This window comes from Amphibalanus amphitrite, unplaced genomic scaffold (assembly GCF_019059575.1).
Source record: "Amphibalanus amphitrite isolate SeventyFive unplaced genomic scaffold, NRLGWU_Aamphi_draft 001469F_arrow, whole genome shotgun sequence".
NCBI classification, from domain to species: Eukaryota; Metazoa; Arthropoda; class Thecostraca; order Balanomorpha; family Balanidae; genus Amphibalanus; species Amphibalanus amphitrite.
The window spans coordinates 22,411-48,231 of NW_024882962.1; the positions used below are offsets into that span (position 1 = coordinate 22,411).

At 47.1% G+C, this 25,821-nt stretch overlaps 2 protein-coding genes across 4 annotated transcripts; both read left to right on the plus strand.

Annotated features, from left to right (window-relative positions):
• Positions 1-1,193: 1,193 nt before the first annotated feature.
• LOC122373267 (uncharacterized PE-PGRS family protein PE_PGRS54-like) lies at positions 1,194-4,743 on the plus strand. The gene is made up of 2 exons (XM_043351168.1): positions 1,194-1,255; positions 2,190-4,743. Exons 1-2 carry the CDS (start codon positions 1,250-1,252, stop codon positions 4,071-4,073), a joined length of 1,890 nt encoding a protein of 629 aa, XP_043207103.1. The 5' UTR covers positions 1,194-1,249; the 3' UTR covers positions 4,074-4,743.
• A 1,163-nt stretch (positions 4,744-5,906) lies between these two features.
• Positions 5,907-24,778, plus strand: LOC122373259 (organic cation transporter protein-like). 3 transcript variants are annotated; one of them, XM_043351155.1, is made up of 13 exons: positions 9,625-9,956; positions 10,661-10,829; positions 18,242-18,396; positions 19,029-19,269; positions 19,540-19,643; positions 19,999-20,153; positions 20,694-20,862; positions 21,260-21,389; positions 21,694-21,800; positions 22,562-22,782; positions 23,078-23,259; positions 23,551-23,687; positions 23,969-24,778. In XM_043351155.1, the coding sequence occupies exons 3-13, from the start codon at positions 18,251-18,253 to the stop codon at positions 24,072-24,074; spliced, it is 1,698 nt and encodes a 565-aa protein (XP_043207090.1). In that variant the 5' UTR covers positions 9,625-9,956; positions 10,661-10,829; positions 18,242-18,250; the 3' UTR covers positions 24,075-24,778. The 3 variants fall into 3 exon arrangements, with proteins under 3 accessions (XP_043207089.1, XP_043207088.1, XP_043207090.1); XM_043351154.1 differs by lacking the exons at positions 9,625-9,956; positions 10,661-10,829 and adding an exon at positions 5,907-6,059; XM_043351153.1 differs by lacking the exon at positions 10,661-10,829 and having other exon boundaries at positions 9,436-9,956.
• The last annotated feature ends 1,043 nt before the right edge of the window (positions 24,779-25,821 follow it).

The following is a 25,821-nucleotide window of genomic DNA, read 5'->3' on the forward strand; positions in this document are numbered from 1 at the left end:
GGTCGAGTTGAGCTAGCGAGCCGGGAAAGCCAAGAATGAACTAAAAAAGACCTGTGGAATCGAATTGCATGTAATATGTTTTTCTTCGATAGCTTCGTGACCTGAGCGGCTTTGACCTGTCGTTGACCTCGGGTCAGCACCCTTAGTTGACTTTTTCAAACAAAGCAGATAATACGTCGTCCCAGATGATGATTAATATGATGTTGCTAAAAGCACGGTTCTACGGACAGTTCTGACAAATATATTTATAAAAATATGGACTTGACCTCAGAGGTCACCGACTGACCGGAGACCCTCAACTTTGGTACCAGTTGCTGCGTCTCGTAACGGCGCATACGTTCGTTTTTTTCGCGAAGCTCTAGCTCGGTTATGAGTAAAAAACGCGGGGATTCGCGAACATTTGTATCCGCGAACAATAAATGAACGTTCACGAACTGTTCGCTGTTTGCTCATTAAAATGTGGCCGATGATGTCACTCGTTCGCGAACACGCCTATTCAAGAGCAGTTTGCAAATGTATGTTGATTAAAAAAAAAAAAAAAAAACGGTAATCCCTGGGCTAATCATATAACTGATCCAGATCATACGTAGGTTCTCACGCAAACTTGCTTATATTATGAACTGTTGCGTGTGAATTATCGACTGATCTGAGCGACAAGCACATACTTCACTGTATGCATTCCGCATTTTATTGAAGGTTAATTTCAATCGCTGCCAGCTATGAAACGTTAGGTTTGAACGTTATCCAATTAGGCGAAATTGCGGAAATGGTCGTGATTGAAAGCCCTCGATGCGCGATTGACGATCAATTACGTCTACGCTCTCATGCCATAACAACGTTTAACAATTATTGGATCGTCACGAAGTTGCCACATTCGTCAGAACTCAGACATATCACGACAACCTGCGTACGTATGTGACGTAGCCTCCTCTGCAACCCTGATCCTTGAGCGCCCTATACGTCATCTCAACACGACCCACTTCCTCAATCAGCCCGTTCGACTCGCCCCCTCTCCCCAATAGCGCTCCGTGCCCCCTCTCTCGCCGGCCTGACTGCCCGTTCATGACTACTCTGATGAGCCCCCTCAGCCCCCCCCCCCGAGCCGACCCAGGGCGGACGGCTGGCGTCGTGGAAGGGAGCATCCTTGACATGGGGGCGGCCGGGCGCTGTATAAAAGTGCTGGGGAGCAGCACTGGAGCACAGTCCCTGTGGCAGCGGTCACAGATACAGGCAGCTACTCGCAGCGGAGATGAAGGTGGGTACAACGTTTGGACGGTGCGGAGATCGGCGAAAGAAATAGGAATGGCTAAAAGTCACTCACATGTTCTGATGCTGCACTTTTCTAGTTCTTTGATGATATCGAATCTCTCGTTCTAGAAAATAACCGAATCCATCAACTTTCTCATCTATAGTCAATTTGGATGCAATTTTACTTTCAAAATATTTTTAGCAACTAAACGTCCTCGATTTTTCTTCAAGTTGCGAAATTTCGCAATTTAACCGTAGGTACACCTAAATTCTCTTTTAAACCCAAGTGCCTGAAGACCGTCAGACCGAAGACCAGTTGAACCCAGACCAGCAAAAATGATATCGGTTCATTATCTGACCAATCACATTTCCCTACTTTATTTTAATGTCCGAGGCCGAGCAATTCGATATTGCTAGCGACAGATGAAATTGCAAAAATGTTTGAGCTCCATTGACCATTATTATGCACCATTTTGACTGTTGAGCCAAGTGCTAGATACCTTGGATCCATGGTCGATCCATATTTCCGATTGAACATTTCATAGCGACATTTCAAATACAACCCGTCTAATTTCAAAAAATTATTGTAAAATAATTCATCTCGACATAGCCCATTTCCTAGCGCCTGTTTTGCTCTGATTTATTCGTAATTCATCCGTAACTTTGTCATTGGACCGTAGTATAATAGTCACCAATGCCCTGTGGCCTGAACCCTAGTACGCTAAGACTGGTGCCCTTTAGGTTAAAGCCCGGTAAAGCACTGCTAAGAAAGGGCGCTATTATGCACGATTCAGTAGGTACCGGTGCCTCAGTCTTTCTGTACCAAGGGTCGTTACCAGGAACGGTTGTACCGCGTACCATATCTGTGCCACCCTGCTGCCCGTACCACCACCAGTACCGCTCCCTGTACCCCATCTATACCGATATTCTCCTCTCCACAGCTGCTTCTCACTCTGACCGCCGTTCTGGCGTGCGCCGCCGCCAACGTGCGGGTCCGTCGTGGCGACTACAGCACCTTCACCGGCGACGCCAGCGCCATCTCTGCAGGTGCCGGTGGCGCCCTCTCACCACCCGATGGTGGCGCTACCTCTGTGTTCGGTAGCAGCCTGCAGGGCCAGGGTGCCTTCGGCCAGGCGAGCAATGGAAACGGACGCCAGGATTATCCTGGATACAGCACTCAGGCCGGACAGGCCAACGGAAACGGTGCCAATGGAAACGGAAACGGTGCCAACGGAAATGGCAACGGTGGACGTCAGGACTACCCCGGATACAGCACTCAGGCTGGCAATGGAAACGGAAACGGCAATAGCAACGGTTTCGGAAACGGTGGAAACGGCAATGGTAACGGTAATGGGAACGGTGGTCGCCAGGACTACCCTAGCTACAACAATGGTGCCAGCCGTCTCAATGGGAATGGAAACGGTAATGTTAACGGTAACGGCAACGGCAATGGAGACGGTGGTCGCCAGGACTACCCCAGCTACAACGGCGCCAGCCAGCCCAGTCGTGGAGTGAACGGTGGCAACAGGCGTGCCCAGATCAGCCGCGGAAACGGCAACCGCAACGGAAATGGTAACGGCAATAGAAACGGCAACGGCAACCAGGCGTACCCGAGCTACTCCCAGAACGGCAGCTCTCAGCGCGGTGCGGCGGCCGCACGGCCTCAGGCTCAGTACGGCGCTCCCGCCACCGGAAACCGTGCCAATGGCAACGGAATCCGCGCCAACGGCAACGGAATCCGCGGCAATGGTAACGGAATCCGCGGCAACGGCAACGGAATCCGCGGCAATGGTAACGGAATCCGCGGCAACGGCAACGGAAACCGCGCCAATGGAATCCGCGCCAACGGTAACGGAAACCGCGCCAACGCTCAGTATGGCGCCCCCGCGGCTGCTGCTGCCCCTGCTGCTTTCGGCGCTGCCCCCGCTCGTGGTGGCCTCTCCACTGTGTCTTCTGCTGCTGCTGGAGGCGCTGCCGGCGGTCCTGGCGCCTCTTCTGCCTTCTCTTCAGCCGCCGCCGGACCCTCGGGCTTCTCCGCTGCTGCAGGAGGCTCTCCTGGAGCCGTGTCGAGCGCCTTCGCTGGAGGTAACGGCGTCGGAACCGGTGCTGGTTTCGGAGGAGCTAACGGAGCTACCGGAGCCAATGGTTTCTCGGGCGCCGCCAGCGGCCCCGCGCCCGGCGCTCTCCCTGCCGGCTCTCCGGGCTCCGGCTCGGACCAGTACCCTCGCCTGGGAGAGGGCGAGCCGATGCCTTACGAGTTCCAGTGGGCCGTCCTAGATCCGGAGAGCGGTAACGACTACAGCCACGAGGAGCGTTCGGATGGGCGGCGCGTGGATGGACAGTACCGCGTCCTTCTGCCCGACAGCCGCATCCAGACGGTGACTTACTACGTGGAGGGCGACTCGGGATATGTGGTGGAGATTGAGTACGAGGGCGAGGCTCAGTTTGATGACGTCACTGGAGGCGATGGAGCTGGAAATGGACAGGCGGCCGCGGGAGACAATGGTAATGGATTCCAGCAGGCAGCGAATGGAAATGGTAATGGTAACGGTTACCAGCAGGGAGGTAATGGTAACGGCTTCCAGCAGGGAGGTGTTGGAAACGGCAACGGCAACGGATACCAGCAGGGTGGAAACGGCAACGGATTCCAGCAGGGAGCCGCCGCTGGAAACGGAAACGGCTACCAGCAGGCTGGTGGAAACGGTAATGGAAACGGCTACCAGCAGGGCGCCGCTGCCGGTAACGGAAACGGTTTCCAGCAGCCCCAGGGTGCTCCCAGCCGGTCTCCGCCGCGTAACAGCTACCTGGCCCCGTCCAGCTTCTAATGACGTCATAAAATTAAAGCAGATGTAAAAAATTACGGCAATGTAAAGTCATAACTTTTTTTCTGGCAGCAAGGTTGAACATTCCTAGAAAGATAATCTATCAGAGGAATGACCACGGATCTTTCCAGTACAGATGACTCACAAAGGTGCTCAGATTGGTATAATTTATTGTGCGCGAATGTTTATTTTCCTTTTTAATGTCATCTCTCACCACAAACAGTCATCAGCGCCTCGTGCAGTAGATTGTGTCAGCGTGTCAGACATATTGTGTCAGCGTGTCAGACATATTGTGTCAGCGTGTCAGACATATTGTGTCACCGTGTCAGACATATTGTGTCAGCGTGTCAGACATATTGTGTCAGCGTGTCAGACATATTGTGTCAGCGTGTTAGACATATGGTGTCAGCGTGTCAGACATATTGTGTCAGCGTGTCATTCTGGCTTTGAGTGAGTGAGTTGTCTGTTGTCAGAGAGATATATGTTGTATTTATGTGTGTCAACTGTCTGCACCGATGACATTTTGAACAGATGTGTTTCAAGTCGTACATCAATATCTGTCTATATCTCATATAATCGACAGGGTGAGCATTTATTTCCGTACCAGATGAATCGCGCCTATGTGACGATCGCCAGTTCTTGTGAAATAAATACTCGACATATTACCAATAAACTGTTGTTTTTATTCAGCTCATCAGCACATGTTGGAGCAAGCTATAGTATTTTGGAAAACGGAGCGGGAAAAAGGAAACTTTTACATAAATCAATTTAATCTGAGGAGCGAGATGCACCGAGTCAACATCATCACACGTGCTGAGTAGCTGTAGGGCGTTAACAAAATAGGTTAGAAAATTTATTTTTCACATGGCAGTAGACACAAATGTAGGTATTTTTAGCGATTTAAAGGGACCCTCCCACCTTCAAAAAAGTTAATGAATTGGCACGAAAGTGATGTCGCTCGGTTCAGAAAGAGCGAAAACGAATATCTACCAAATTTCATCGAAAAATATTCACCGGTTTTCAAGATATTAGACTTTTACTTTTGTTTACTTTTTGGGATCTCCGCTGTTCCTAGCGACTTTATTTGAAAGTGCGGCATTTGTTGCGCGCAAAGCAGCATATACCACCGCGTGCTACCAAACGTTTTAGTAAAAGATTTAAAAATCGTTAGATCTCCGCTGACGTCACAAATTCTAAGGGGGCATACCAATGCACTAGCCCCTTAGAATCCGAAAACTGCAAGTTTGAAATTCCATATCTCCGAATTAAAGCATTTGTCGATGTTGTGAGTGCCCAAACCGGTATTTGCAGGCCATGGCCACCAATTTGGCTATCTCAACTCAAAACTAATGTTAAGGTGGGAGTGTCCCTTTAAAAGGCATACCAACAGAGTGAGCCAACTGACGTCAGACCTCGTCGGATTTGCATCGTCTGCTTCTTTCGAGAAAAAATATTTGAATTCAACCGGGACAACGAAGAGGCACTGCAGGGCTAAATGTTTAAAACTCATCTTTTTTAAAACTCGAAGGTCTTTCACACGATGTGGCCTCAGTATATCGAAGATTAAAGGTCGGCCCTTGATGTCGATTGTGCTATATTTAATATTCTCCTGGATTCATTGTGATGTTGATACGATTTGAGGAATAATGCATGTGTTATTGCGTTCAATAGGAAAGTGCGTATTCTTTTGTGTGTGTGTGTGGGGGGGGGGGACTTCTCACTCCTCAGATATCTCCTCTCCACTAGACCGTCACGTGACCGCCATTAGTAGCCCGACACCGACCGCGTGTGATATCACGTGACCGGTCGGTATCTGAGAGACCTGAGAGCCGCCACTAGTCTCGGTTGGGCCGTCTACCAGAGAGGGTCGGGCGGCCGCTTCCCGGTCCGAGCGAGGTCTGGCGCCTCAGGCAGTGTTAGTGCCCCTGTGAGAGAACTGAGAAGCTACTTTCCCGGCGAGACATTGGTGTTGGGAGGTTCGTCAAACGAGTAAGTACGAGATATGGTGCCCTATTATTAACTATGGTGTTCAGTGCTAAGATCGAAAGATAGTTAATGTTAAATGAAACCTTCAATGCTACATGGTTGTAACTTGATGTGTTGAGTTTGGCCTTAGTTTGACATCGACGGATCATGTAAGGTTTATAACTGGAATGGTGATGGGATGCACCTGGGCGGGGAGGAGGTATTTCCCAAAATTTAAACCATTAAAAAAACTAGCGAATTTCGCTTCCGTACGTAATGCATTACATATGACTTTCTGTACTTACATTTCCATTTTTTCAAATAATATTTTTTTTGCGAAGAAATGCCACCAACGAATAAACGCACTAAAAGAATGAATGAATGAATGCAAGGCCCTATATACCGAATGAATGAATGAATGAATGAATGAACGCACCATGAATCTCAAGCCACTAATGCACACTTTTTCAACAGTCCAGACCGATCACCGGGTCATTCCGTTGCACGATGTTACAGTCCGTAAATGTAATTTTCGTCAGTTTGTATCCCCTAACCCGCGCCCCGTTGGGCTCTGCCGAGCAACGCGCCCGGTTGGGGGGGGGGCCATTTTGGCCCCCCCCTAAGATCTCGAGAACCACGCAACATAGCGACAAGCGGTAAACGGCGTTGGATAGCCCCAACGGGGAACTACCTTGTGACCCAATTTTATTGACCTAGGTCAAACCGATGACGTCACAGGTCAGGTCAAAGGTCCAATTTTCACCGTTTACAGGCACTTCAAGAAATGCGTTGTAAAATCGAGTAAAATGCATTTCATTGAAAATCATCGATGGGGAAATGTTCTTCAAACACATATTTTGCTATTTGAGGTCACTGATACCAGGTCAGGTCACAGAGGTCAGGTCACGGGGGGGTCACAATATGAAAGTGTCGTGTGATACATGTTTTATGGTCCATTTTACATGACAAATGCGATTATATGGGTCAGGCAGCCTTTGGGGCCAGCTTAGATCACGTTTTGGTCAAGGTCAGGTCAAGGTCAGGTCAAGGTCAGGTCAAATTAGGTCAAATTTCAAAGTTAATATTTTTGCATAAAATGGGTATCGAATCGATGCAGCTCGTCACGGGGAGTTCAATGGTGGTCTTTGTTTTGCCGTACGAGGACTAGAATTGCTAAAAATTGAGTTCAAAAATTTGACGTCATCATTTTTGAACAGTTTTTTCGCTATAACTTGGCCAAAAAACGAGATATCGATCTGAAATTTGGTATGTATATAGAAGAGCGCTGGGACTATCACATATATTCCGGTTTTTTCGAAATTCGGAAAAATTTTGGATTTTTTCAAAGTTTTTCTAAAAAAATCAATTTTTTGATTTTTTTTGGGTCAAAAAACAAAAATTTTGAAAATCCGAGATAGCAGTTTTGTAGCGCCGCCTTTTGTCTACTAGACCATATAAAGAACTTTGAAATTGCTTGATAACTGTAGATTTGGTGAGCGTTTCAAGATTGCATGTTTTTTGCTCATTTTTGCTGGAACATGACCTCAGTTTGACCTCAATAACTCCTGACCTAAGGTGACCTAAGACTTGAAATTTGGTGTGAAGGTGTCAAATTGATGCCCGGGAAGGTACTGAAAATTTGGCGGCGCTGCGCGCCGCCGTTTTCTTGCTATTCAGGAAAAACCACAGGGGGGGGCCAAAATGGCCCCCCCCCCAACGGGGCGAGGGCTAACCTACGACTGGATGCAAGATTTCTGCACACCGCGTCTCATCCTAACCCCGGCTGAAATGAAGTGCAGCGCGCTGCGCAGCTTCAGAGCGGATCAATACACTGCTGACTACCGGCCTGGTCAAACTGGAAAGAACCACCTCCGGGAAACTGGGAGAGAACCAAGTCTCGGCACGGCGACCCGCCACTGGAAATGGGAGAAATTTCCAAGAAGGAAGTCCTCTGCTTGGTGCACCTTGTAGGGGCCGAGGTCTCTTACGGTACGGGTAGTGACTTGTGTCTAATAAAACGTAGGAAATCTACCTCTGCCTGTTTCCAGTTTTTTTGGTGGTTTGACGTGGCGTCACTGCATACAAGCTGGAACCAGAAAAGCATGCTTACCAGCTGATGATAAGCAGCGTATGAGAAGTCTTGGATCGCCAGCCACCTCAGAGGAAACCAGTCTGATTACTTCATATTACGAAAATACGAAATACCTATAAGAAAATATTATAAGACGAAATGAAAAGAATATATAATGGAAATAGAACGATAAGAAATCGAAACATACGAAATAAGAATAAGAAATATAATAGAATACATAAATAGAAAGGTGTTCATTTGAAATTGGAAACATGAAACTCAATGGGGAGACAAGCGAACCACTGAATATTGACTGGACGAAACCGGTAGGCGGTAGCCGTGGTCGGTTAGCAGCAGAACGTGCAATATGGCAGCAGTTTGTCGGGCGGCGACTGGTGCCTAGATTCGACTGGAGAGAACCACTTCGGGTTCAGGTTGAACAGAATCGCCTGTGATGCGGAAAGAACCGACTCCGATAGACCGGAAAGAACCAACCCCTGAAGACGGGAAGAATTATCACCGGAGTCAAACCGGAAAGAACCAACTCCGGGAAACTGGGAGAGAACCAAGGACGGAATACAAAAATAGAACAAACCACCGTCAGGGTTCAAAACAGCGTCACTGTAGTCCATAGTCTACACATGGATTAGGAATAGGTACTTCATCCATGGTCATTATACATAGTCACACCATCTATCGGAACCGGCCGCGGCGCTGACTGTCCTTGGCTATAATGCCCTAATCTATAAGAGAAAGTCGGAGTGTCGAAATAAAATTTTTAATTTGTAGTCATGTGTGATGCTAAATTTCTAGGAAGCTAATTTCAAGTCTTTCTATATCCTATTCTTTTTTACCCTCCCATCTTTCACTGCAAATGTAGTGCTAGTTACCAATTTTGTGAACTACTCGTTGTGCACTTCTCTTCTCTTCATCATTTTCTTATGCTCGTTTCCTTTTCTGTTTCTGGCCGGTTCGAGGAAATGTCACACTTGTGGGGGGAGGCAGCCCCGCCTCACATCTGGCCCGGCTCACAGGTTTGATATGTTGGCAGTCCCGCCTCCTCGCGATAAATCGTATTCCGATATTCGTATGAAGTTGTATTGTGTTTGTATATTCTGTAAATGTTGACGCGCATTTGAATGGTTGTACGCACTGACTGATCTTATTCAACGAGAGCCATATCAACCTCCCTATAGAGCCATATCAAATGATGCACGTGTTTGTACCTATTCCGTCTGAATTGGCTTTGTCACGCCTCATAATTGGTTATTCTTATTCTGATGACGATGCAATATCGAAATATATAAAGTTATAATTTCATTATACCCATTTTGCAACATGTAACAGGAGTAAAAGGTTATTCATTCTCCTTACGTTACTAACCATGCTCAAAAGACAGTAGGTACCAAAGCTTATCTCAAAGCAGATGCTGAATGGTGTAGGATCCATATACTTGTATGCATCGTGGCTTTTACATCAAAAACCAAATAATTTGCTGAAGAACAATACTTTCACGTTGAATTCACGTTGCTAGGCATGACGCTAACACGTGGTGGTCTTGATGGTGAGATTAGGTAATAAAATGCATCACCTGTGTGACTGCAGCGTTTATCCTCAGTTCCGTCACTCCTGACAGTAAAAGTAATTAGCAATGGAATTTGCACGTTTCCATTTGAAACAACTTAACTCATATGGTTTTGACATAGTGTGAGTCAAATTTTTTATTGACTGTTTGAAAGTGACGGTCAACACAAGAAGCAAACAATATTGCTCCACAAAATATTCTGCGAAGAAAAACACCCTGAAGTAGGACAGGAAAGATGATGATGGAAGTACTTGCGTCACAAGGGGTATGTTGAATTTGATTTACAAGAAGTCATAAGTTGCTAAGCTAACTTTTAAAAGCTTACAAAGATCATAGATGGATGTTTTTTCCAAGTTTTAATCACACTTGTAACTTAACATATCCAAACATGGATCTTACATGCTTTTTTATGCAAAGTTTCAATTGACGGGATATAGTTCTGAATATGCTGTCGAACTATTAGTATCTTGTTACTGGCATCGTGTTTCCCCGTGTCCTATCATAATAGGAACGTGTGTGTCTGTCCATCATTTGTCACTAGAGCGCCATTTATTGTAACTTCGCTAGCATTACAGTCTGCTCCAATTCATAATAATGCCATTCAAATTCGAATAATGTTCGACTGCCATCATGCCAATTGCCAGGTGCCGTGCATGACACCTGAAAACTATTTACCTACTTTTTTTGTGAACTCATGTTTGCGGTGTAGGTACCCCTCTTTTACGGTAAATGCTAGTTTTGGCTATAATCCTTAAACGTCATCCCAGATCAAAAGTTATCTTTAATGCAGTATGTTGTGTATGTGCTTTCGTCCTCTTATCAATATTTGAAGTGTTATTTGACGACTAATTAGGTCAGGGCCTCGTTTCATAAACGGAGTCCGTAAGTTACGCTGGTTTTTGGTCCTGTGTTGCAAGTGCAAGTGCGATAAACTTATTTCCCCTTCTCCCTTCTGTTCTTACTTGCAAGATAACTAAATTCAACGATTCAAGCTATCGTCATCGCTTCACATGCACTTGCAATACAAGACAAAAAACCGGCGTACCTAAGTTACGGACTCGCTTTATGGAACGAGGCGCAGAACTCAGAAGCGCCCACCAACAACGGCAGAACTCCACTTCAGTCGGTATCAAAGTAGGTAGGTACTGGGAAGATAAACAGTTGCGACTAGGAGCATGCTTTCCTCTTAGCGCCTCTTTGTCTTTGATTACGCAAATTGCAATCACTGCTTCAATATCGCGTTGTTTCAAAAGCCTCTTGGAGTAATCTAAATCGGTTATCGGATTATCTGCACTTGTCTGTGGGCCTGACCAATGAGCATCTTCAACAGAGATAGGTAATAATGGAACAGCGCCGTTAGGCATAAGATAAAGATAGAGCAAGGTCGTTTGGTTTGAACAGAATTAAATTTATCTACAAAGATTGCAGTTTTAAAGACTTTTTTAAATTGTGGAAGCATATTCTCTCTGAAAGGTTTAATATTCAACATCATGAGGCACCTAACCTATCTGATGTTTCACTTTTTTTTGCTATATTGAGTTAAGAATTACTTTGAACCAAATGTTTCAGATGTCTTGATTGGCATTGGTTACCGGTTGTGATAGTTCAGACAAGTAAAAACACCGAACAATGAGGCCAAAAATTTGGTCTAAACTAGGTAACTTATTGGCTTTAGTGAATCCCGAAAAGAAAATGTTAACATAATCATTTAGCTTGGGGTATGATGAATTAACACTTCTTTAACATACGATAAAGTATCTGTTTTTTTTTTGCTACTTATGAAGCACAGCCATACACAGAAAGGGTGAAAAATGAAGTTATACAGCTTCATCGCCAAAAATATTGCTTGTTATACTGATAACGCTTAATTTTTGCCTGATGGCACACCACATAAAAACGTCATTAATTAACGAATTACTCGCTCTAACCATGTCAATCATTGCTGCAAGCTACTTGTTTTCTCTGGCCGATTTTAGCATCGATCGCACCGAGCAGTTTACAGCACCGACGCACTCCCAGTTAGACGAGCGTCGTTTTTACTCGGCCGTGACGATCGCCACACAGCTGTGGTGACTTGGCAGACTGCTCTGACGCTCGGGACACCTGTGATAGCCGGATACAGGGTCTGCCATTGGGTCTACAGCTGTGTCGCATTTGTCATGTGTCAGTGAATAGATGACAAACGTCTTGTGTGTCAAACTACCCATCTGAAATCGCAAAAGACACAAATGAGCTTCGTGAAACGCGTGAAGATCATCCAAGTCATGTAATCTATACCTACAAATAATTGATGACACGTCAATTGAGCCATAAAGTGGTAATATAAAATGGCGGGGCGAAATTGTTTAGACAAGAGCTCACGCCTCACACACATTTTAATCCATTCGTGCAAAGATCTCTGGCCTCTGCAGTTTTCATGTCAATTAAAGCATGTATTGCGTGATGTCGGAAATAGGTATCTCAAGTTTTCAAAAGCTATACAGGAATAAGGAATTAAAACGCCACTTGAAATACCGTATCTTAGAGTGTCGTTATCAGTGACGAAGCTAAACACGTAAAGCCCCTATCAAGTGGATGGATGAATGAATAGGCGCTTTGTACGCACATGTCGCATGGCAGCACGCGTCTGCTAAACGGTCCCAGGGACACGAAGGCGACATCTGTTCAACTTCAGAACACTGCGTAGTTATTGAAGGGACAGAATGAGTGCATCAAACATTTAACAAAAAGTTTATGTGGATATAGCCTAACTGAGAGTGCTTGGTCAGTCAAACTGAGTGTGAAGTCGGATCGAAACCATGCTATACCTATTACACGCATGAACATGTAAGAGATTTTATGATAGCTCTTTACGGCATCCAAGTATCTACCTAGGATATACGAGTAGTATCATGCCAAAAAAAAGAAATAAATGTTACAAATAATCTAAATGCCACAAACTAATAACAATGAGTATCTCGTAGTTGTAGCTTGTCTGGGAATGCAAAGCTCTAATTTCTATCTTCTATCTCTTTTTTTTTCTCTCTCTCTCTCTCTCTCTCTCTCTCTCTCTCTCTCTCTCTCCCTCTCTCTACCTGTCTGGCATCTCTCAGCAGATATGCCTAACTCAGTAAGAGATCTTAGTTTAGACCGTGCCGTGTGCTGACTTATTGATGTAACCGAAGATTTGTGTTCAGTAGTCAAAACACTATTCGTTAGAATTGTGTTTCCGTTAAAACACAAATCTGAGTTTCCTGGCAATTTTCAAAAGAATGATCTGCGGACTTAATTGTTGAAAAATGACAAAATCACAGGAATTGGCCAAGATCACCAACAAATATGTGTAGCACAGGACAATATTGCTTATTGTATTAGATCCTGCAAGTCAAAGTAAATGCCAAGGAATTTGAACATCATCTGGACAGTTTTTAGTTACCGATCTCGCAAGGTAATTGGTCGTTCTTGTTGATGAAGCAGTTCCTCATCAACTATGCGTTGGCTAGACATTTTCATTTCCTTGAGTCAACAAGTCATAGCACCTCGACTCCGAAGTTAACTTTACTTGCGCATCGATTTGTTCGTCGTGAGTACAGGTGTTTCATAATGACCACCATACTGCAATCACTGCCACATTAAAATTGTGCAGACAATCAGACCTTGGGGCAGAAATTATACGGAGCGAGCCGCACTTTACTTTTAAAGTCACAGAGAACAGAGAAAACAGGTCATTTGCCCCCGAAAGCCCGTGCCGATAACAAGTCGACGCAAGAGTGTGCCGTAGGGTTTGAAGATCGTGTGAAGTGGCATCGTGCAAGTGGACAGTCAGAGGCTTGGAAGATCACATACGCTTCAGGAACAAACGGTGCAGAAGTATCGTCTTGAAGAGGGAGGTGTTCTGGTCGCCTGGCCACATCACCTGGTCATCTTTCGTATTTACAGAGCTGAACATCGAATATGGTTCCGCGATTCTTGTCGCGATGTTTGTTTTTCACTGCGAGTCTTTTGGCAGCGAGATACGTCAATGGATTGGATGCCGAGGTATACGTTATATCATCTGCAACCTCTACATCTCCCCCAGTACAGTCTACTTCAGCTCCGTCATCGCCGGCACCTTCCACGACCACTACGCCATCTCCGGGGATTCCGTCATCCACCATCGCCAGCCTCCCTCCGCAAACTGAAGGAAGTTGGTGTCACACTTCGGAGGCCGGTTCTGACTTACTATGGCTTCGACAAAACCTCAGCCGAATGCAGTGCGCCGCGGCTGCATCGCGCTATGACGCACAGCTCTTCACCTGGGGAGACAGCTGTGAGCTCTTCGCGACAGTCTCCGCGCCGAATGACAGTGCGACAGCAGGAAATGTGGAGTTCACTGCGTCTCGCTGCTCGCTGCCAGGTAATGTAAATGAGGCACGTAGTGTATCGTCAACGACGGAAGTGACTGGAATATTGACAACAGAGGAAGCGTCTACAATCAGCGAGGCAATGACATCAGCCAGCATCACGAATCCCGAGAATGTCGGACAGACGTCCGAAACGGCTGGCCAGAGGGAACCCTCGACGGCAACGTCTACAGCTGTCGGAGATGCTTACCCACAACTTGCGACAGCATCGGCGGAACACCTCGCTGCGTCAGCGAACGAAGCAACGCAGACCGCCCTCACAAACGCAGGAACAAGCGGAACAGGCGCTGCGTCGGATTCAACGACGGTGGCACAATATTCAACAAATTTGTCGACAAGAACTCCCACTGAAATGTCGACATCTGGTAATCCAGAAGAGCAGTCTTCATCCACTACGACCGAAAGCTTGACCTCGCAGACAGAGACGACCATTGCAACTACCACAAGCTCGGTTACGATCTCTGCCAGCATTCTCCCAGAAACCAGCTCTACTGTAGACGTAACCAGTCAGCTATTCAGCACTTCTGAAGCCGACAGATCAAGCACAGTCAGCCCAGCATCACACAGCGGAGCTTCTACATCAGTTACAAGCCCTCGTGGAGACCAGGAGACGACTTCAACTTTCACCACCGGACCAGCCTCAAGCACGAGTCTGGGATCCAGTGTAACAACTACAGGCGCACAGTCGACGCATGTGGTGACGCCAACTACAGATGCAGCATCTTTAACTTCCAGTACCATGTCGACCTCAACGACTTCCAACGCCCTCGCAACACATACTGCTTCTGCAATCGTCGGATCCACTTCAACATCTATACCGAGTATTACCACATCGATTGATTCCACAACCACTACCGCGATTTCAACACCATCAACCGCATCAACAGCGTCGTCCCTGTCCTCGGCTGTCACTCCAGGCACTACACTCTCCGTAGCATCCTCTATAACTGTTACAACTGTTTCACCCGTCAGCACAGCTTCTCCTACATTCCCGGCTGAAACTTCGACTACAACCACAACAGCCACACCTTCAGCCGCAGCTCCAACAACGACCACAGCTCCAACATCAACTTTAAGTTCAACAGCAGCCTCAGGAGAAACTTCAACGACAACTGCCGCGTCAACACCCAACTTTGCATCACCCAGTATAACCACTACCACAGCAGTAAGCCCCTCGACTACTACGCCAATACCAGCAACTTCGAGTACGTTTACATCTCTACTTACGACAACCACGACCACTTCAGCATTAACGACATCAACAGCAACAACATCGACGACGTCAACAACAATCCCGATCCCAACAACGACAACAACGCCGACGACGACGACAACCACCACCACGACGACGACCACCACCCCAACCACCACCCCCACGACGACGACGACCATCACGACCACCCCTACGACGACGACAACCACCACTACCACCACCACCCCCACGACGACCACCACCCCAACTACCACAACCACCCCCACGACCACCACCACCACCACGACGACGACGACGACGACGACGACGACGACCATCACCACCACCACGCAGCCACCGCCAGCGGCAACCGTTCCTTCGTCCGTTTCCTGTAGTGGACGGTACTGGGGCGTTCTGAACCACTGTTTCTGCGTATCCACAGAGCTCTCTGACTCGATGTCAGCCACTCTGACCTGTTTTTCAATGGGGTCTAGTTGCGATGGAGGCTTTGGCACATATCCGGAAAGTGCCACTGTGCTGAGCGCTGAAGAACAGCTTGGAATTGAGCAGCGCCTTGCAGCCCAAGCTGGTACTGAGGGGCATATACTGCTGGGCGGTTATAAAATGCTAGGTTCGTGGCAATGGTGGGGCAATACTGACTTCGTGTACTCGAATTTCGGAGGCAATCGCGTGGGATTGAATACGGGCAAGCAGGAATTTATTCTGTTGAATCTTTCGGATGGCAAGTGGGATGTCAGTAATGATGATTCGAAGAGGTACAGAGTGTTGTGCAAGTATAGACCCGGCTTTCCTTAGATTTGGCCAAAAAAATGTGTCGGCATAATTCAGGATATGCATTAGATTCTGGGGCTTTGAGTGTATCCGGACCAGTGCACTTGAGATGGCGTGATCTCGGATCCGGATTCATAAATCACTGTTATGGCCTTTACGGATACGCTGATCTATTATAGGTACACGTACCTACTAATGATCCCCTTTGTAATTGGTAACAGTTTTCCCTGTATTGACAGCGTATAAGTTACAACGATTTTGAGTGAATTATTGATTTATGTGTCCTTTTTATTTTGGTCGATCGTGCTAAATATCAAAATATGCTCGCGTACTAATAAAAAGGCAATGTCTTGAAAATGCACTTTTGAGTTTTGTTCTGTGCGCAATTTGTATTTAACAAGGAACGGGAAACCCTGTTTGATTGGCAAAACACAGGAAGACATAATATTTGATTTACAGAAGCTGCGGTTAATTGCGCCTGATAATTTCACAACGTCAAACAGAAAATGATATGGCCACATTCTGACCAGCGCGAGAGGGGTCACTGGTCAGGTCAAATAACAAACCAATTTGGCTCAGGCAGCCGACACTCAGAATGACTTTGTTAATTAAGGTTGGTGCTACAAATACCTGTAAAACATGTTAGTCGGTGGATGTCATATGGCTTTATTTCACTTGTTTGAAAGTTGTTTATCCATAGCAACTCACATTTGAAGTCGTTTTCTATCGGAATTGCTATAATTCACTTAGTTTATATCAACATCATATGCAAACGTTCAATTACTTCGTTGCATACCCGCGCCCGGCTGGGGGTCCTTGATTTCCACGCCCTGCTGGGGGGGGGGGGGGGGTGTTTGAACACCCCCCTTATAACTCGGTTCCTGGGCCACGTAGCGATACGTGGAAGGCAGCGTTCGAAAGCGCGTCAAAAATAATGACGAAATCACTTCGGTCAATTTTTTGGTCAGGTCAAAGGTCAGGTCACCAGAGGTCATAGAAGGCAAAATTTCGCCGATTTCCAGGTCGAATGTCGAAAATTTCCAAGAAGCCAACGCATAACTCGGGAACCAATAGAGCTACAGCGCCGCGGAAAAGCGCATTCGATAGCCCTATTAACGCCCTTTCTGGGTAATTCTCTCAGATTTGACCTAACATCAACGGTTTTGCCTGCAGGGGGCAAAAACTGCAAAAATAGCCGATTTTTTCGGGAATAGTTTTTCTGCAATAACTTTTGACCCAAGCCTTGTACGAGCTTACTGTTACCGGCATCGTGTTCCTCTCGTCAAGACGCATCGAATGAACTATAACTTGACCTTGAAAGGTCAACTTGAAAATTTGACCTCAGGTCAAGGTCATGACCTGACCGGAAAGGGCCATGTTGCATATCAGTCGATCCGTATCGTCGAGCTGAACACATCTAAGGCGTTTTCATCGCTCTAGCATGTCTCTATCAAAAGTTATTTGCGAAAAACTGTTAGATACCATTCGTGACCTAAGATGACCTCAGGGCATAAACAAGGGTCACGGACACCATTTTCATGTTCTGTGTGTCTAAACCACTTGTAATTCGGTGTTTGGGAGTGTTTATAATGTCTTTCGTTCAAAAGAGCCGCATTTCAATTTTCTCCCATTGACTTATAATGGGGAGGTCGCAAAAATGACCTGACCTTAGGTCATCGATATCAAAATTCTGAGATATACATTTTGTACATGCTATTGCTCTTAGCAATCGCTGAAAGTTTTAAAGCGATCGGTCACTCGGTGTAGCTATGACAGACATTGAAACTTTTTATGAGGTGAGGTCACTTCAAGTGACCTGGTGACCTGACCTTGAATGACCTTGGTCTGAAATTTTCACAACATGTGTAGAATTGATGCATGATAAGGTGTACCAAAAACGGCGGCGCGAGATATTCGCGAAAAACCACAAGGGGGGGGGGGTGTTCTAACACCCCCCCCCCCCCAGCAGGGCGCGGGTTAACAAATAACAGCTGCCCTCGGCCTCGCAGTTACCCGAAACACGGTAGCCTCTTTAGTGAGTCGACAAGCTTACACAGCTTATCGTAATTTCTGCCCAACTAACATTAGCGTCCACCCAGCTAACGGTAACCTCTGCCCAGGCCCATCGCAGCCTCCACTCAGCCAGCCGTAGCCTCTACCCAGCTGACGGTAGCCTCTGCGCAGGTGGCCACAATGCTGGACGTGGACGACATCCTGGAGGAGATCGGGGGCTGGGGTCTGTACCAGAAGAGGATGTACCTGATCCTGTGTCTGCCGTCCATTGTGGCCGGGGCAGCTGTGGTCAGCCTCTCCTGGACTGGATATGTGATGGAGCACAGGTAAGAGGCCGAAGTGGCAGATCTACACCTTTTGTCAGTTTATTTCGGTACGTACGCGTCCATTTTAGACCTAGCGGATTCTTTGTAGACATACCGCAAAGCTATGTATCAATATAGCATTGCATGTCGGCCGTTTATAGCGGTGATCGGCATAAGAGCATTTAATTCCGGCGCAGCAGCAAAAGACGCCCGGTTTCGGCGTATCTGCATTGTATTTCGGCGATGGCGTTGGAAATTGGAGACGGCCGCACGATATTTAGAACAGCAGCAACCAAATTCGGCGATATTCATTCAATTTCGGCGGCTATTTGGAAGCAGGCAGAGCCTTCTCGCTTACAAAATGAGCTTGTAGTGGTACATATGGAGTGCAATATGTATAAGAGTGACCTACTTTTGACACAGGGCCGTTTCATTTGCGCCGTATTGACCAGACTAATGTGCCTTAAGGGCGATCTGGTCAAAAATAGGCACTGATTATTGCTGCTTGTTTTCCCTCTTTTACCATACGGGTGCTTAGCATTCGCTGCGCCTCGTGGCGGCCAACAACACGGCCAAATTTTGTTCAGAAACTGCACACAGGAACCCACTTACTTCAGGGTGAAAATTAACTTTGTTAAATATCCGGTTTACAGATGTTTGGTGCCATCCTGCGAGAACGCCACCAGCGCCACCTATAACGCGTGGTTCCTCAACTTCACCACACCACGTGATGCTGGCCAGACTGACCCAGCTTTTCCGTGGAGCGAGTGCCAAACATTTCAGTCCTCGGTGAAGGGGCAGTGTAACGCCAGCGCGTTTGATGAAGAAAAGACAGAGGGCTGCACCCAATGGGTGTATGATAAGTCAATTATGGAAAACACTATCGTCTCAGAGGTAAGGTCATGTGAGGGTCGAGCTTTCTACGGTGTATTTGCATTCCCTTTCCACTGTTCTAGAAGCCATGAAAATGCGACTTAATAGCTCTTTTATCCGACCCGACCTTCAGTTAGAATTCCAACGCAGCAATGATCTCATTCAAAATGATGTTGCCGTATGATCCTTATTCAAAACCGCCGAGGGTTTGTTGGATACCTATAATTTTGATGAGCACTTCTATGTCGTTGGGAGTTGCGGGGCATCACACTTTCTCCGTTTATATTCCAGTTTGACCTCAGCTGTGGCGAAGATTGGCTGGTGGACCTCGCCAATAGTCTGTACATGGTCGGCATGCTGCTGGGATCTCTGGGCTTCGGCTACATTTCAGACAGGTAACGGACATGAGTGCCGCGTTCAGCAATGGGATGACTGAAGACTGCAGCCCGACCGACTCTCTGGGCTTAAGCCAAGTTATTCTTAGTCGTATAAGAACACCTTGCCGGTATCGGCATGCAACGCATTGTTATTCGAAAGGTTTGCTGAGGGATTAGGTGGGTTAGGTATGGATAGCTCACGTGTCTATCCCATAGACGAATACCCCTAAGTGATAAGACTACAAGAGTTTCATCACACGTAATGGGAAGCAGATGGGTCAGGACTCAGGAGTAACCGGAAGGCTAGATGCCATCACTGTAATCTGCCCGTAAAAGGCATCGTACTACAATTTTCTGTACGTTTGTTCTACAGGTTTGGCCGTAAGATAGCCCTGATGTCTGCGCTGCTTCTGTTCGGCACTGCCTCCACCATCACTGCGTTCGCTCCGAACTACGGCACGTTCGCGGCCATGCGTCTCTTCACCGGCATCGGCGGACTGGGCACGTTCATGATCACCTTCGTACTTAGTAAGTAAAAATGGATATTGTGCGAGTTGTGTGGCATTCACATTGATATTCCTGCTCATGGTAAGTGCTAATTGGTGACCATATAATCACTACCTGGTGCATTCATTACCGAGCTATTGTCATTACCAGCACCAAGTGTAATTCCTCATCAACTCTGTCTTGTTTTTCGGTTTATCAGTTAAAGCAATGACCTTATGTTGTTATAAAGGCAGACTTGTTTTGCAAAATGTAATTCAATTCAACTTGGTGCATCCGGGATTTGTATGCACATTGCACACCTACAGGCCAGGTCAACATTGGCCCGAGGCTAATAAGTGGTCTGAGCTTCGCAGCAATCCGTCTTGACATTGCGTATACCTAAATTGCTACAAAACATCGAAATTTAAGCTTGGAAATCGAGCTAGAACTAGCAGTGGGAGTGGCAGGACGCAACATATTATCATAACAGTAATCATTCGCCCTGTCTGATGCTCAAACGTATTCCTTTTTCTCTCGTTTTTTTTCTCTCTCTCTCTCCCTTTCCCTCTCTCTCATCCCCAGGTGTTGAAATGGTCTCCAACGACGTGCGAACGTTCTGCGGCTTTGCTATCGAACTGTTCTTCTCGTTCGGCGAGTGTTTGGTGGGCGTGCTGGCACTCTGGATCAAGGACTGGTGGATCCTGCAGCTGACCATCGCGCTGCCCATCTTCGTCTTCGTCTCCTACTGGCTGTAAATAGAACGTGAGGCACGCGCCCGTGCACGGGGAGGGTAGACGATTTCTTTTTTTTTTGTAGGGAATGTTGTCTTGGAGCTATGTTTTTGTTTGACATATGGGCTAAGTTCCAGGTATGTAGGTGTGGGATACAGGGGAGAGAGGGAGAGCGAAACTTGCTTCAAAAATGAAGCTACCGTAATAAAAATCCGTAATTGGGGAGAACCAGATTTTGGCACACAATTTTACGCACCTTAGCATTGAATTACGATGGCAATCTAATGGGGTAGCAAGTAGATAAACTGGAAGTTTCCAAACAATATTGTGAATTTTGTCCTTTTTTTCTGCACTGCATTAGTATCATATTTTAAAACAGAATGTCAATATTTGATCTCGTGTATTTTCTCTGCTTAGTTTCGTTCCGGAGTCGATCCGGTGGCTGGCGGCGGAGGGCAGGGACGCCCAGGCCGAGAAGATCCTCAGACACGTAGCGGAGGTGAACGGTAAACCGTTCCCCGGCCGGATGCTACAGCAGTTAGACAAGGTGAGGACGATTACCCCATAAGGTCTATGACAGTTACGTCTTACGAGCGTCTGGCTGCTGGGAAAAGACGATCAAAGTAGCCTTGCCACGTTCTGGCTCAGCATTTGAAGAAGATGCTACGATATTGACAACGCTGAATATCTTCAAAAATATTCAAGGCCTATTGAATAACAGAACATGTGTTGGCCTCAGTAGACACTTAGACAGCATGGTCGTGAAATTACGGCAATCAACATGCTGACTTGAGAGTAAGACATCGCATGATGTGGCATTTGGTGACCTGCGTATGACCGTATCTTCCCAGAGTCAGGCATCTGAAGAGAAGGCCGAAGAAGCCGCCGCCGCCACCGTCTCCGATCTGTTCAGATCGCCAGCGCTCCGGTGGAGGACCCTCATCGTGCTCTACCAATGGTAATCATTTGTTTTCTCATCCTGCAGTACATATGTTCGTTGTCGGTGTATGCTAGCGACTTCTTGTTAGTTTCCTTATCATGCGGTATGTTCGTTGTCGGTATATGGTAATCACTCAGTAGGTAATCAATTATTCTATAACGACTGATTTCGAACCAGTAATGTCCATAGCCAATACCGACGCTGAGCACTGAGCCAATGATGCCCGTGATGCCAACACCGATGACAACTGTGCTAGTACTGGCCCGTTTTGGTTGTCCTGGTAATATTGTGTAGAATGCAGTTAGTCAGTTCACTCCCCAGTCCAAGAGGTTGTCAGATCAGAAGCCCGGTGTAATAAGAGCTGTCGGCTCGAATTCCGATTCACCCGACGGGACAACTCGGTAGGCGGCGCCAGACCGACGAAATACGACTCACTGGGGCGACTGACTCGGTTGTGGGGTGGTGTAACATGACGAATGATGATTCCGTGTAATGTGAGGAACAGGAAATGCTAGACGGCATTTCAGGCTTGACCAACGGTCAGCCGAAAGCAATAACTGTGAGGTGGTTTCCATCTGTAGTGTTATAGGCAGGCAATACAATTATGTATTGCCTGCCTATAACACTACAGATGGAAACCACATCACAGTGTTATAGGCAATAGATGAATAAATAAACAAATATAAGCACAGCAACTGCCTTATAATATAACTGCCACATTAGCCACGATCGCTTTATCAATCCACCCCCCAGCCCTCTGACGTCACCATCCTTCCCAGGTTTGTCACCGCCATGGTCTACTTCGGGCTGGCCATGAACTCGACGAACCTGGGCGGCAACGTCTACCTCGACTTCATCCTGGTGCAGCTGGTCGACTGGCCTTCCATCATCCTCTGCATCGTGGTGTTGGACCCGTGGGGACGCAAGTTCTGTAGCAGCCTCTGCTTCCTGCTGGCTGGAGCTGGCAGTATAGCCAGCGGTCTCTGCTCGGGAAATGAAGGTGGGTCAGAGGTGGCGCTGGCGTCGCTGGGCGCTGGGCGATGTTGCTTTACTGGCGCTAGTGGCTTAGCGAGCAGCCTCGTGAAGACAGCGAAACGAAGTCTGGTCTAAGAGGGCGCTAGTTGCCAGCCGGCGGCGAAGGTAGCTCATAGATGCTGCTGACCAGTGGCTGGTTCGCGAGCGGTGGATGGCCCACCATCTCAGTCTCAGTCTCTCTTCGGAGCTCAAAATGATCATTGTGGGTCAACACTCTCTCTCTCTCTTACTCCCAGTAACTCTTCCGTCTCTCCCTGCAGGTCTGGAGATGGCCACGGTCGGGTTCGCGCTTCTGGGCAAGTTCGGCGCCGCCGGGATGTTCGCCATCGTCTTCGTCTACGGCGCGGAGTTGTTCCCCACCGACGTCCGTAACACGGGCATCGGGATGTCTTCGGCGGCGGGCAGGATCGGCTCCATCCTGGCACCCTTCATCGCTGGACTGGTGAGTGGTGTTCGAATCGAACGTCTGGTCAGCTGAGGGATCACGACTTACGAGTAGCTTGTTTTGTTTGTTTTGTAGGGTTAGGCCCTTTTGGCCTGACAAGACCTTTTCAGAGTCGTGTTACCTACGAGTAGGTATAATACACTGCATATAGCAAGTATTGCCATCTGTATGAACAACACGAAACGGAACTTTTTTCGCACATTCGCTGTCACCCACTTACGAAGCGCCGACGCTTGCCTGACTGCTTGACTCGCAGGAAACTAAGATGTTGTTCTGTTCTGACCACAGGGCAAGGACAGCCAGGTGCTGCCCATGTCCATATTTGGCGTGCTCTCGCTGGTTGCCGGCGTTGTGACGCTGAAGTTGCCGGAGACATATGGGGAGAACCTGCCGGAGACCCTGGAGGAGGCGGAGAACTTCGGCAGGTATGGGAACTTGGGCAGCGCACTACAGCATTGGTCAATAGGGAAACAGAAGTACGGTACCTGATAGGATACCTGATTGGTAGGTGATCAACGGTACGCTGTTGGCAGGTAGAGAAATCGAACTCAAGCCATCACGAACTCTGGCGTACTTCGAGTTTGCCAGAGTACATACAGTCACTAGATAAAGAGGCCAAATGCACCTTGCGTGATCGTCTAACCTCCCTTGAGCGCCATCATCATTCGACCTTTTACTCTTATGTTGACGTCTATTTCGTTGACAGGAATCAGGGGCTCTGCTTCATCCCATGCCTGGTGGCCCGGAGACGAAGGAAAGTGGAAAACATGAATGCCGGCGGAGCTAGCGCAGCGCAGGAATGTTCATCATGATTGTACCATAGCGGTAGGATGTCCAGGTCCTGTTGATGCTGTCCTGAGGACGTCCTATCTGATGGTGCCAATGATTATGCACTGATGGTGTGCTGAGTAGAATGCTGTGGCGACGTGTTCTGATTGGCTACCACTGATGGAAGTTGTATTCATGTTACATGTCCGACTTGTGAATACCGAGTATTCACTTGTCAGTTGCTAAGTATCTAATGTGAGTGAAGTGTGATTGTAAAGTGAAGATCATGTCAGAAACGTGTAATTAGTTTGATGTCTCTGCACAAATCATCACCAGATGTAGCCACCTAACTGAATGAGATACCAATGAAGTCCAAATGAAAGAAAGACCCTCCTATTATACGGAAGGTTTGCTGAGACGTCTTACTTAACGATGAAGTGAACGTGGTCTATTATATGTGATAATGCATGACATCACTTATTATCAAATGAAAGTGGTGTCAGACGCCAGTTTGACCTGGCTGATGTAAATAGGAAGAATGCTAGGAATATCGACTCAATTGGCATGTACTCGTGGACTTGGATTGTGGTGAGATGTGTCGTATCCATTGTCGTGTGAAATTCATTTCAATTCACAACATAAAATAATCCAGGAATACAATCAATGAAACAAAGTTTGAGTGTGGTTACATACGCTCAATAACTACCGAATAATAAACAATCTTTTTAGGTCAGGCTAACGGTCATCATCAAATGTTTCAAATCAGCAAGGTGTTGGAACTGGGCGAGAATGCGACGACTAGACTAGGAAGAAAGTTCCTTTTCTCGAAACACCATGGTCTACTACCCCCAAACAAATGAGTGGGATAAATCAAACATCGACGATCTCTGGGCAAAGTCCGTTTCCGATGATGGGGTATGAGTTTTTCAGCTCATTTCGCGCAGATTACCTGAGACATTTTTTTCGTCCAGTTCCGTACGTCCGTCAACTTCCTTTTGTTTCTTGAGGGGCCAAGGCCAGAGCCCTGAACAGTCCAACAGACTGGCGCGGAGAGTCAACTATTCCTTTTGTTTCTTGTAGGACCACAGTCCTGCACGATCCAAATCCAACGAAGGAACAAAGAGCCATCCAAGGCTCAGTCACTGAGCCAATCCATCCCAATCGCTGACTCACCTTTATCGTTGTTACGCATTTTCCGTATTTTTTATTGACGATTCTCGTTGTCCGTTGATCGACCGCTCACCTAAAAATCGCTTTAAACGATGAATTAGCTGCACGGAACGGAACTCCTAGTCTGAGCCTTCTGGTGACATTTCTAACAACTCTCCCATGTACCATCGTTGGCGTCACGGCACAATGGGTAGCCTGAACCCCAGCGAACCGTCACGATGTGACACCACGGGTTGAAGCGTGCTGATTGGTGATTTTTCTAGACATAATGTAAATCAAGCATTGTCGCCTTTGTAAATTAGCTAAGAGTGAGATGTTCTACGTGACACTATGTGGCCATAGGTGGTCTGCCACTCACCCAAGGTCGGTTCGCGACCAGACAACTAACGGGCAAGACACGTTAGAGAGCAGGAGTTGGCCTAAAGAGTACACAAAAATTTACTTATGTGACAAATACAAAACAAACAATAATACAAAGTTACAAGGCACACAACTAGAGACACTATAAACATTTTTGCTCAGGACTTTGAGGCGTTGAATCCCATTAACCCGCGCCCTGCTGGGGGGGGGGGGGTGTTTGAACACCCCCCCCCCTTGTGGTTTTTCGCGAATATCTCAAAA

Bases quoted from the DNA above. Each gene is read 5' to 3' on its own strand.
- LOC122373259 (XM_043351153.1), top strand. From the start codon at position 9,927: ATGATGATGGAAGTACTTGCGTCACAAGGG. The intron at 19,644-19,998 runs GTAACGGACATG...TTTGTTCTACAG, and splicing joins TTCGGCTACATTTCAGACAG to GTTTGGCCGTAAGATAGCCC. The intron at 22,783-23,077 runs GTGGGTCAGAGG...CTCTCCCTGCAG, and splicing joins TCTCTGCTCGGGAAATGAAG to GTCTGGAGATGGCCACGGTC.